The sequence below is a fragment of the Schistocerca gregaria genome, chromosome 1 (genome assembly GCF_023897955.1).
Source record: "Schistocerca gregaria isolate iqSchGreg1 chromosome 1, iqSchGreg1.2, whole genome shotgun sequence".
Lineage (NCBI taxonomy): Eukaryota > Metazoa > Arthropoda > Insecta > Orthoptera > Acrididae > Schistocerca > Schistocerca gregaria.
In genome coordinates this window covers 901880640-901893843 of record NC_064920.1, presented here as the reverse complement: position 1 = coordinate 901893843, position 13204 = coordinate 901880640, and the positions used below count along the sequence as shown (strand labels likewise).

The window sequence follows — 13204 nt, the reverse complement described above, 5'->3', positions numbered from 1 at the left end:
GTTGCAGGGTGTTTACTTTCAGATGCCTAACGCCGAACACGCTAACGGCCGTCTGTCCGATGGTGCATGAAACGTGATTCATCTGAAGAGGTCACATGTTGTCACTCATTCGATGCCCACTTGCCGGCAAATTCCAGCCTCCATTGCCAATGAACGTCAGTCATCAAGGGTGCATAAACCAGTCACCTGCGGAGGCTCATACGCAACAACGTTCTCTGAACGGTCGTTGAGAAAAAACTGTTGGTAGCTACTTGGTTCATCTGGGTGGCCAGTAGCTCAACAATTGCACGTATTTTCCGTACGCATCTCTGCAGCCGTCGTTGACCCCTGTGAACTACGGTCCGTGGTGCACGTCTCTCGCCCTTCCTATGTTCGCCGTGCTTTTGAGTTGAATTGAAGTTCAGAGGACTTTTGGAAACGATTAAAAGGTGTTTGAATTATTGAGTGACTTGTTATACGTTGTGCATGCGTGTTCTATTTAGTTGTATATGGTTTTTTAAGCTCTTATTTCTTTAACAGTTCGTGCATACTGGTAGCATAACAAGCTTTTCTGAAGCCAATATCTGACAGTCTTTGCTGGAAACGGAAAGTTCCTGTAATTGTTGTGCCATGCTCATTCGACTTTACAGCGTCAAACTTTATTTCGATCCGAAACAGAACACTAGGCATTCTTTTGGTTTCAGTATTATTGCCTGACTGTTGACGCAGGCAAGTTGTAAACACGTTTTCCGCAGTTGTCGTGGTTGCTGAAACTTTATTATAGTAAATAATTGTAGGTACTCTTGAAGGCAGTTTTTAATAGGCCTACTCACTGTGGGGTAGAAGGGATACGGTAGTTTTCTTATTATATTTGGTCGTTATTACAGTAGCCTACATTCAACATTACTTGATTTTTGTAATCTTTTTCGTTTGTTATCTACGAGAGGTATTCAGTATTTATATGAAAGAATGTCGTAAGCAGTTCTTTACTTGTGACATGCAAAAAGTTTGAAGACGTGACAAGTAGTACTAATACGTCTCACATTTTTTGCATGTCACACGTAAACAACTGCTTACGACTTTCATTCATCTGACGTAATACAGGTACGTTAAATCTTTAGCGTTATGCACTTCCGCTACAAAGCAAATGTTATACACTATATTTTTTATTTACGTTACTTTCATTGCAATATGTCTAGTAAACAAACTTTAAAGGAGATAAATGCAAGTAATGAATAATTTTTACAGCCACTGTATTAAATGTTCCTGCCGCTGTATCGTCCGGTTGGCCACTCTCTACCTATACAGGCTCTCTAACCCTCCATTGCTAGGGCTGCCATCTGCCGTCTGAGAGTGGTTATTGCACTTTGACTCGAACATAGGAGGTAGTCACCTTAGAGTGACTAGACCGCGGTGAAGTGTCTTTGGATGTGGCGGCTCTGTGCACTCATCATTAAAATTCTTAGTCAGCTTTTAGGTATAAGGAGTACCTAGTCTTTATGCTACAAAGTAGCCAACTTCTATTGTACAGAGTATGTGGTGTGTCGATAAGATCTTCTCATCGAGATGAATAAAAAATACGTGCGTTAATTTTACGCAATATCCGTGGCTCTTACATCTTTGGATTCTCGCTGGATAAAGTGGGATGATCTTTCTCAAGCTGCAGGCACTAACGGCTGAAGTTACGCAACGGTGTTTCTACAAAGCTTGCGTACAGAGCTCCACCTCCTCCCATAAAAGTCCACCTTGGATAGCAAACGTCAAAATTCCACCACAAGTAACCGCCTCCTAAGCACTAAGTCCCGCTTTTAGCCCTATTGTGCAGTCGAATCACTGTGTTTCTCCTTCCGCTCCAATTGCATCCTGACCAGCATGATAATAACTAATGTTGTCGGTGTACCTGCCACCTCGTGCTCCCATGCATTTTCTGTTATATCTCGCTAAAAGTGCCTCACGTGAAAAGCAAGATGTAAGGATTCTGTACGCAAATTCTAGCATCTGCTGGATGCTTATCTGGAGCAGATTACCAGCAGTTTCTCCGTAAAACACAGTAATTCTTGTTAGACTCGACTTCCTCTAATTCTAGCACGAAGGAACGTCACTGAATTTCAGTGAATATGAGTGAAAACAGTTAAATATTGAAGCAATGGATAGATCTGAAACTTTGTGGCAGATTACAGCTGTATGCCGGACTGAGACTCACACGTAGAACCTTGGCATTTCGCGAGCAAGTGCTCTACCAACTCAGCATTTCTTCTTATTTTTTTATCATTTTTATTTTAAATAGAGTTGCCTATCATCCTTTCTGCACGGCCTTATGTTCGCCATAGGACCTTTCGTCAGCGTCAGTCGGAAATAAAATGAAAATTGTTCTCCAGATTTCCATTTTTCTTCTTGAGCGATAAAACTTACAACTAAGGAACTTCTCTTGGCATCAGCATACAGGGTGGTTGTAATTAAACTGTCACTTCTTGAGAGGGCCTCGTGAAAAACGAGTGGTCGTAGGACAATAAAATTTAGTGGAAACATTTGTAAGGAAGTGCGGAAGAGGAATAACGAATACACCACTGAAAAAACACATGTTAATTTCCACATGAGAGGATAGCATTAGTTAGTTGCATACCATGTTAACGTGCCAGCTTACAACCGATGCTCGGTGTGACGACCATCAGCATCCATGACAGCCTGTTTCCAAACTAGAGATATCATTTCACAATTTTTCGCACCGATCTTTCCAACGGTGATCCATGGAATGTTCAGCTGTCGCGGCACAGCTCGCGCCTTACTAGAAGATCGCACAGTGCACCCAGCAGTAACTTCCATCAACAATCTGTGGCGCAATTGGCCGTCTGCAGCACCCAAGAACAATTCTCAAGTAGCCAGTTAATTTGAACTTCCAAATCATGTTTTTTCACTCCGATGTGGAAAGAGGACTTCTCCGTATTCCTCCAACGCGTCGACACTCGCGAAGTGCAGCTCGTTAAAAATATGTAAATGTACCATTCACGAAAACATGACGTTTTTAATAACGGCTTGGCAATGAATGATAGAGTTGTTCGACGTCCTCCTTAGGACGTTTTTAATAACCTCATGTTTTCGTGGACGGGTTTTTAACGGGTCTTGAGGAGAGAAAATGGATTACCGTAATAAAAATTACACACTTCAATGGAAAAAACGACACATGCCGACGGAATTATCGTAATGTGACGGAAATTGATAAATGTGTTATACATGTATAGACAGTCAAATTATTACAATTTCTGAAAAATTAGATTTATTCAAGTGAGAAAACTTCGCAAATTGAGCAAGTCAGTAACGTGTTGGTCCTCACCTCTCCTTTACGCAAGCAGTTACTCGGCTTGGCAATCACTGATAGAGTTATTGGACGTCCTCCAGAGGAATATCGTGAAAAATGCTGCCTAATTGGCGAGTAATATCATCAAAATCCCGAGCTCGTTGGAGGGCCCTGCCCATAATTCTCCAAACGTTTTAACTTCGGTAGACATTCGGCGACCTTGCTGGCCAAGGTAGGATTTGCCAAGCACGAAGACAAGCAGTAGAAATTCTCGTAGAGTGAGGGCGGGCATTATCTGGTTGAAATGTAAGCCCAGGATGGCTTGCGATGAAGGGTGTCAAAACGGTTCGTAGAACATCATCGACGTATCGCTGTGGTGTAAGGTGGCCGCGTATTACAACCAAAGGTGTCCTGCTATAAAAAGCAATGGCACCCCAGACCACTGATACTGTCTCCTGGTTGTCAAACCGTACGGCGGCGACAGTCAGGTTGGTATCCTACCCCTGTCCAGGACATCTCCAGACACATTTTTGGTCTGGAATTTCATGGACTGGAGTAGAATTGGCATCACTGATAAGTCCTTATGCGAACTAAGCCGCGATGACAACCGAAGATGTGTCTCGAGACCCCTTGTTCGTCATCTGCCTCACGTTTACAGCATAGAATTACGTCGACGATATTCTGCACCCCATTCTATTTCCCTTCATGGCAAGCCAACGTAGGCTTACATTTCAATAACATAATACCCAGCCTCACACGGAATTTGTGGTAAGATCTTAATGGACCAAACTGCTAAGGTCATCGATCCCTAAGTTTTCACACTACTTAATCTAACTTACACTAACTTACGCTAAGGACAACACACACCCATGCCCGATGGAGGACTCGAATCTCCGACGAGGGGAGCCACGCGGACCGTTACAAGGCGCTTGAGACCGCATGGCTACCCCGCGTGGTACTTGCCAAATCCTGCCTTGGCCAGCAAGGTCTCTGAGCTCTTTCGAGCTGAAAACGTTTGGAGCGTTATGGGAGGGAACCTCCAAATAGCTCGGGATTTTGACGATCTAATGCTCCAACTGGACCAAATCTGGCCCAGCATCCTTCAGGAGGATGTCCAACAAATCTAGCAATCAATTCCAAGCCGGATAACTGCTTGCATAAGGGCCAGCATTAGACCCCCGCGTAACTGACTTTCTAAATTTGTGAAGAATTTTCCCTTGAACAGTCATGCAACTTTTTTGAAATTATAATCATTAGTTTGTCAGTACGTGTACATCACCTCCACTGATTTCCGTCCCATTCCATTAATTCCTTCCTTGCGTTCCGTTTTTCTGTCTTCGAGTACTGTGTAAGAAGATGTACTGATGATCATACCTTCACAAGGATCAAAGTTATGAAAATGACAATCACGATGGTTGATGACCCACAGGTAGCCAAACAACATTTTGCTTGGTAATTTGTTTTTAACAAAAATTTATTTCGGGCGGCCAAAATAAATTGGGCACCCAGTACACTATCTGATCAAAAGTAGCCAGACACCTACTGGTGGACATTAATATGAGCTGTGTCGGCCATACACCTTCATGATGGCTTGAAATCTGCTAGGGACACTTTCAGTATGGCGTCTGAATGTCTGTGAAGGGATGGCAGTACATTCTTCCTCAGGAGTCAGATTTTTTTTTTTGTACTAGGATATTTTTTCGCTGGAGTTATCGTTATTCGAGTTATAAAAATAGGCGTCTGAAGGTCATTTTTGTACGTTTTTCTTGAATAACTCTAAAATTACAACCTATATCGAAAACGCATCCCACTACAAAATTTAACTACATTCAATTTTTTACAAACAGGTCCTGTTAATTTTTTTTTACGCAGGACTACTAGTTTGCACATAGTGAGCGAGAAAGTATTGAAATCTTTTTCATGTTATTTGAGGGTGCTGCCGGTTGCATAAAACCCATGGGTAGGGGCAGCTGAATCACCTTTATATTATGTGATATTGCATTACATTATTTATTCCTGGAACTTAATTAAAAAACTAGTACTACAAAAATGCTAATACTACATCTACTTCAACTACTACGAAACTGCAATAGAACCCTTAACCAACTACCCAATTATTAATACTACTGTTAGCTCTACAAAATCTGTTCAAGTTTTGTTCATTTATTTTGGTGCATTTAAAATGCAGATGGTTGTTTCTGCTATTGGATCCGCCATGATACTACCCCAGTCAACAGCCGTTATCTTCTGGATTCCTTCAGAGTAGACTAGCACATCAGCAGCGGATCTACTATAACACACAGTTCCATGATTTTCTGTTACGTCGCAGACTCCACACTTCCGTTATCACTTGCACCAATGCAATGCAAACCATTTGACTCTGTGGCCGCCAACCTCAGTTGGCTTCTCACCATCTTCAGAGACTGTTGTCTAGCGGGAATGGTAGCACGCTGGCTTGTAGCTGAATGCCTCGTGATGTCTTCCTGGTCCTTCCTGGTTACTGCAGCTGTAGTATTGTGCAAAATGCACCAGGTTGACTCACTTCTCAATGCATTCAGTAGTCCCACAGTACGTACTCTTTAGTGCCTGCATGCTATATGCGCAACTGTCTTCCATTTGTGTTTAGATTTTGTGTGGATACGTAGCTTAAGGGCCATGAGTAGTCAGCTAATATGTCAGTTCACTCGACGCGTTAAAAAATCTCTCTCATTTTTATTCTCTCCCTGATGTAAGGAAGAAATTTGTATGCTCTCCTGCCTGCGCCTGAGGTGTTCCATTCATTATGCGCAGTTCTAATATGCGATCTTTTGCTAACGTTTTCGTATTGGGCTCTGTTTCACCTATAACTTGGGTACTTCCACTTGATTACCTTTCATTGACCAATAAAGGGCTCCCTTTTTCACGATTTCCATGCCCAATGGGCATATTCCTGGTATTACTAACATTACATCATTCGGCGTAGTGCAGCAGGCGCACGTTAATCTTAGTAGCTCTGCTCGTTGAACTCACCTCACTAATGAGTTTGGCTCCACAAGCTGCCGTCTATGAGCTCTGTTTTCAAGGGAAAACGAAGTTGGCTACTTGCAGTGGATACAGTTTTGTTAATCAACTTTGTACCTTTCTCCCAGATATGTCGTTAATGCGCTGCTTCCAATTGTTACATCATCTAATTTCATGTTAGGCTTACTTGGTATGTTCCCTTTCAGCAGGAGATACATAGTTTTGTGAGATATTAGTGACAGTTTGACACTTCAGAACCATTCCTCATGTCCAGGAAGCCCTGCATTTCACTTGTCTTCTATAAATCTTCTGATGTCATTACTTACAACGAACAGCACTTCGTCCACAAATGCTACCAGTTCGCTTACGTTAGCAGTGTGGTGTAACTTCTATAGTATGGGCTGTAATGCTACATGCCAAAACTCTGTATTACAGACTGATCACTGTGGATATACTTTTGTTGTTGTCTTCGTTATTTTCGTTCCTGGGCATTCTATAGAAGCATCGCTCCCGCAGTAATAGTCTCTCAGGCAGTCGTGCATCGCCTCTGGACACTCCAGCTCCCTGAAGTGCCAAAGAAAGACGGCCACCATAGGTTACTGAAAGCGCCAGGAGAATCAGTAATCTCCCCAAGAGTGTACGTAGAATGGGCTACATCGCCTTATTAATTGCATCTTCACTTGACTTGCTCTTCTAAGCCGTTATGAGGACTATCCCGTGTAGCAGTCTATGATATTGTAATCGCTTGCATAATAGTTTTTCAAATATTTGGCTGAGAATGCTCTACAGACAATTTGGTCTGTTGAATTTGGGTACCATCAGATCCTTCTCTTACCCTTTATTAATTATCGCCATTTCAGCATTATTCCACTGAGCAAGGACACTTCGTTTCAGGAGAAATTCGTTGTACAGTTCACGCAAGTAAAGACCTAATTATTATTTTTAACAATATCTGAAGAAACAGAAATAGGCGACGATGTTGCAGTTGTACTAAAGTTACAAAATTTATTCGCAATTTTTACCGTGTTGGGTCTTGAAACCCGGATTTCCCGTTTGATGCTAATGGTCGCCTTAACCACTTTGGCTATCCGAGCACGCTTCCAGCACCGACGCAAACTTCAATACGTCACACCGTCTACGACTCGATCGTTCGCAAGTTTACTTGCATTCCTACCACAAGGCTTCAAGCAAACAAATATTTTCAACGTTAATGCTACGATCGACGTTTTGCCTGTCTAGGATTGTAATAGTTACTTTTAACATTGTCTGAAGAAGTTTGTCACGATCTTGCAACTGCTCGAAATTTATGAAATTTATTCGAAATTGCGGCATCTCTTTCAGTAGTTTGTGCAGTTTTTCGCTTATGTTGGCAGATTGTTCACTTTGAGATAATTCTCTCTACGAAACCAGGCACAGGAAAAGTATTATACTTTCCTTTCGATTACATATTCCTTACCAGATATCTTAATGCTGTAGTAAGTGTCATCGGCTCGTCCAGCCTTGGGAGCTGCATAACGTTCTCTGTGCTTTTATAAATTTGTTGCGGAGGATCTGTTCCGGTCTGTGTTTTGTTGCCTAAGTCCATGGTGTAGGTGTTTGTTTCCTGTAGGACGTGACTCGCAGTTTCTATTTCTGTTGCAGATACATCCTTCAATGTCAAATCTTCTTTCAGTTCTGTAGGCAGGGCAGTATTTTCCTCAGTTTGTGTGCTGTCGCTTTCTACATATAACTGCCGAGTTTGTATGCAAATCCTGCTCTCCTTCGGTCTGTGTCGCATCTTGTTTTCTAAGGCACTAAATGCTCACACTTTGCCAAAAATTCCTCTCCCTTTCCGCGCCCTCCTCCTCCTCATTGGTGATTTATGTTGTTGACATAGATGTCACTCGATGGTGTCATTAGAGTCCTTGTCGTTTTTTAGTGATATGAGATACATATCCATAATCCGTTCTTAGAATCTATCTTGTTAGGATTGTTTGATGCGTGTGACATTCATTTCTGTTCCCAGTACATTCTTTAGCCCTATATTTACCTGGCGTACACATTGTCGCTAGTTTGATTTTATTGCAGTCTTTTCTGATATGACATTCTTTTCCGCAGTGTCCACAAATTACTACTTGTTTATAACAATGTTTTGCCAAATGACCAAGGTCTTGACATTGAGCGCACCACTGAAACCGAACGGAATACAAGATCGAGTTTTCGAGAGTACTGTCTAATCTCAGGACTCACTTCGGTAACGTGATGGAACACTCCTCCTCTCATTGTCACTGTCCTGAATTGTACTGTAAAGACACTTTTGAGCTTCTCTTGGCCAGTTCAACTTTATGGTTCTAGATGTATACTGTGTCCTTTAGTGTCTTCGCGTCTGTGTTCTGTGGGATGCCACAGTATTTCTTTCTTCGTCTGATCGCGTATCAGTTTCTCTTTTTGCCGTACATTACCTTTTCCGTGTTATTTTGTGTAGCTTTTTCCGGGATGACTACTGATCTCCTTGATCTTCTTTATACAAATTTTCCTTCTGAGGGGGACTTAAAAAAGAGTCGTGTTGGACGCCGCGTTTTGGGGCGAAGTCGTGCTTTCTCATCGCAAAGTATTCCAGTGGTTTCAGGTCGGGACCTTGGGTACGCCAGTCCATCTCAGGAATGTTATTATCTCACTAATGCTGTTATATGACAGAGTGCATTTGTCATGCTGGTATAAGCAGTCATCGTCTCCGAAACGTCCCTCTACTGTATGCAGTACACAGTTCTACCCTACAAAATGTATTCATGTCCTTCTGTATGTAGCGTTTCCTTAAGAGCAAAAGAGAACCACATACTAACCATTAGAAACAGCCCCATGCCTTAAAACCTTAGCCTCCCTGCTCCATTGTTAGCACTACTCATGCTGGCCGGTAACATTCCCCAGAGTTTGCCAAACCCAAGACCTACCATCCGATTACTACAGGGTATAGTGCGACCTGTCACTCCAACTCAATCGTTTGCAATCATTCATTGCCCAGTGGCGTCGCTCTTTACTGCTCCTCAAGCGTCGTTTAAAAATTGGTTCAAGTGGCTCTGAGCACTAGGGGAATTAACTTCTGAGGTCATCAGTCCTCTAGAACCTAGAACTGCTTAAATCTATATAACCTAAGGACATTACACACGTCCATTCCCGAGGCAGGAGCAGCAGCGGGGGTCCGGACTGAAGCGTCTAGAACCGCTCGGCCACCCCGGCCGGCGCAAGCGTCGTTTACCACTGACTATAGAAGTGCTTGGCTGATGAGGAACTGCTCGATCACCTTTTTGACTCCCCACAGCAACAGTCGACTTTGGAAGCTTTAGAAGAGTTGAAATGTCCTTGACCGATTTGTTACTCAGGGACACTCAACGATTAGTCCACATTCGAAGTCACTGAGATCTCCTGCTCACCCATTGTGCTGTCACTGCTTCTCGACTGACGCCACAATACTCTCTGGGTCCTTTCATACTGACGAGTTTGCTTCTCATGACTTGTAGTGGTCAACTCTACATTACGCACGAGTGTCCGGATACTTTTGATCGGACACAGTATACTGAATACCTGGGATACCTCCATTTGCCCGACGTAGTGCAGCAGCTCGAAGTGGCATGGATTCAACTTGTCGTTGGAAGTTCCTTCCAGAACTATTAAATCACGCTGCCTCTATAGCCGTTCGTAATTGCGAAAATGTTGCCGTGGAAGATTTTGTGCACGAACGGATCTCTCAATTATGTCTCATAAATGTTCAGTGGGATTTACCTCGTTCTGATCTGCTTGGCCAGATCATTAGCTCGAGTTGTCCAGAATGTTTTCAAATTGGCTCTGAGCACTATGGGACTTAACATCTGAGGTCATCAGTCCCCTAGAACTTAGAACTACTCAAAAACCTACCTAACCGAAGGACATCACACACATCCATGCTCGAGGCAGGATTCGAACCTGCGACCATAGCCGCAGCGCGGATCCAGACTGAAGCGCCTAGAACCGCTCGGCCATACCGGCCAGCTTAGAATGTTTTTCATATCAGTTGCAAACAACTGTGACCCGGTGACAGTGTACATTGTCATCCATAAAAATTCCGTCGTTGTTCGGAAACATGAAGTCCATGGGTAGCTGTAAATAGTTTCCAGGCAGCCGAACATATCCAGATGACCCAGTCCATTCCATGTAAACACAGCCCAGAGCATTATGGAGTCATCACCAGTTCGCACAGTGACTCGTTGACAACTTGGGCCCATGACGTCGTGGGGTTTTCGCCGCACCCGAACCCTACTGTCAGCTCTTTCCAACTTAAATCGGAATTCGTCTGACCAGGCCACGGTATTCGAGTCGTCTATAGTCCAATCAGTAAGGGCACGAGCCCAGGAAAGGCGCTACAGGCAATGTTGTAGTGCTAGCAAAGCCACTCATTTCGGTCGCCTGCTGCCATAGCCCATTAACGCCAAATTTCGCTGCACTGTCCTAACGGATACGTTTGACGTATGCTCCACATTGATTCTGAGGTTATTTCACGCAGTGTTGCTTGCCTGTTAGCATTGACAACTCTTCGTAAATCCGCTTCACTTGGTCGTCTAGTGAAGACCGACGTAAACTGCCTTGTCCTAGGTAAGAGTTAAGTGCCTGAAATGTGATGTTCTCGGCACACTATTGGCACTGTGGATCTCGGAATATTGAATTATTTATTGATTTCCAAAATGGAATGTCCCATGCATCTAGCTCCAACTATCATTCTGAGTTCTAAGTCTGTTAATTTCAATGGTGCAGCCATAGTGTCGGAAACCTTTTCATATGAATGGCGTGGGTAAAAATAACAACTCCACCAGTCAGCCTACCTTTTATACCTTCTGCACGCGACACTACCGCCACCTGTAATGTGCATAACGCTTTCCGAATATCTTTGTCGCCCCGGTATATGTGTGAGAGTAGCAACGTTACAAGATGACGATAATAATTTTATATAAGTACAATTCCTTTCATTTTATAATGTTAATTTCTGTCTGAAATAACTGTACGCCCGTAACGATACGGTTCTTCATTTTTCGTCCTATTTCCATTGCAGCGTGCTGCCGACGCAGGTAGACGAGGGCCAGGTGACAGCGGTAGCAAGAGGCTCCTCTCTGGATCAAATCTTTTCACGTGGAGCGCACATCCAGCAGCACGGGAGCGTCTGACCGCAGGCACAGGTGGTGAACCGGAGGCGGCCATCGGCGGCTAGTGGTCCAGCCGGTAGCGCAACGGCACTCTCAGAACACTGGACCAACTTCAGCGGAGCAACCCGTGGCACTAGCCTGGAGTTGTGTGAGAATGAGTACGAGATAGGGCCTGTGTCATATTAGGCTGATTTGACTTACTTCTATTGACAATGAATATTCGCGTATACGGGCGATAGCTCAACCACCAAACTGTTTCATGTTCTCTGTCCGTGAAGCATTTAATGGATCGAAACGTAATTTTGTAATTTTAATATGATTAAGTTAATGTGTAGAATTAGAAATGACCTGGGTTGCGGTTAGTAATTATGAAAGGAGAGAGCGTCACAACTACGGTCGTACTGCATGTAGATAAAAACTTGCTGACTATACAAGAAAACTTTATGCTGCCGATTACGGCTTACAAGCTTACAACAAATAAAGCGTAGTCGTTTTGCGTGAACGCGCGTCTGGTGTATGTGTGTGTGTATGGGGGGGGGGGGGGGGGAGGGGGTAGTTATATGCACGATCACTTGTGTGTGTGTGTGTGTGTGTGTGTGTGTGTGTTTGTGTGTGTGTGTGTGTCTGCGCGTGCGCGCTCGCGTGCGGTGGAGACAGAGAGAGAGAGAATTTGTGCGAAGTATGGTTGCGTTGTAAATCAGATGTCCTTGCTTGCATAGAAAATTTTCATCTCTCTTGATAATTCACTATACATTAGTGTTTATTGACAACAGTGAATCGTTTTTTTTTTTGTGAGGGCCTTAATGGAGACATTTACGTCATTAATACACACAGTGTGACACAGAGTGTATTTTTTTGTGGGGGCCTTGATGGAGATATTTACGTCATTAATACAAACGAGTAAACAAAAAGGATGGTTACTTTTAGACAAAAAAGGTGGGAATTTAGGGAGATGAGACCTGGATAAACTGACTAAACCAGAGGTTGTACAGAGTTTCAGGGAGAGCGTAAGGGAACAAATGGCAGGACTGGGGGAAAGAAATACAGTAGAAGAAAAGCGGGTAGCTTTGAGGGATGAAGTAGTGAGGGCAGCAGAGGATCAAGTAGGTAAAAAGACGATGGATAGTAGAAATCCTTGGGTAACAGAAGAAATATTGAATTTAATTGATGAAAGGAGACAATATAAAAATGCAGTAAATGAAGCAGGAAAAAGGAATTCAAACGTCTCAAAAATGAGATCGACAGGAAGTGCAAAGTGGCTAAGCAGGCATGGCTAGAGGACAAATGTAAGAATGTAGAAGCTTATCTCACTAGGGGTAAGATAGATACTGCCTACAGGAAAATTAAAGAGACCTTTGGAGAGAAGAGAACCACGTGTATGAATATCAAGAGCTCAGATGGCAACCCAGTTCTAAGCAAAGAAGGGAAGGCAGAAAGATGGAAGGGGTATATAGAGGGTTTATACAAGGGCGATGTACTTGAGGACAATGTTATGGAAATGGAAGAGGATGTAGATGAAGACGAAATGGGAGATACGATACTGCATGAAGAGTTTGACAGAGCACTGAAAGACCTGAGTCGAAACCCCTGAGTAGACAACATTCCAGTAGAACTACTGGCGGCCTTGGGAGAGCCAGTCATGACAAAACTCTACCAGCTGGTGAGCAAGATGTATGAGACAGGCGAAATACCCTCAGACTTCAAGAAGAATATAATAATTCCAATCCCAAAGAAAGCAGGTGTTGACAGATGTAAAAATTACCGAACTATCAGTTTAATA

At 43.3% G+C, this 13204-nt stretch overlaps 1 protein-coding gene across 1 annotated transcript in view; it reads left to right on the top strand.

Annotated features, from left to right (window-relative positions):
• Positions 1–11489, top strand: part of LOC126280985 (E3 ubiquitin-protein ligase MARCHF3-like) — a 94177-nt gene extending 82688 nt beyond the window's left edge. Inside the window, exon 3 of the mRNA XM_049979810.1 lies at positions 11334–11489. Within this exon, the coding sequence (XP_049835767.1) occupies positions 11334–11489 (156 nt within the window). The remainder of the gene's footprint in view (positions 1–11333) is intronic.
• Positions 11490–13204: the final 1715 nt, after the last annotated feature.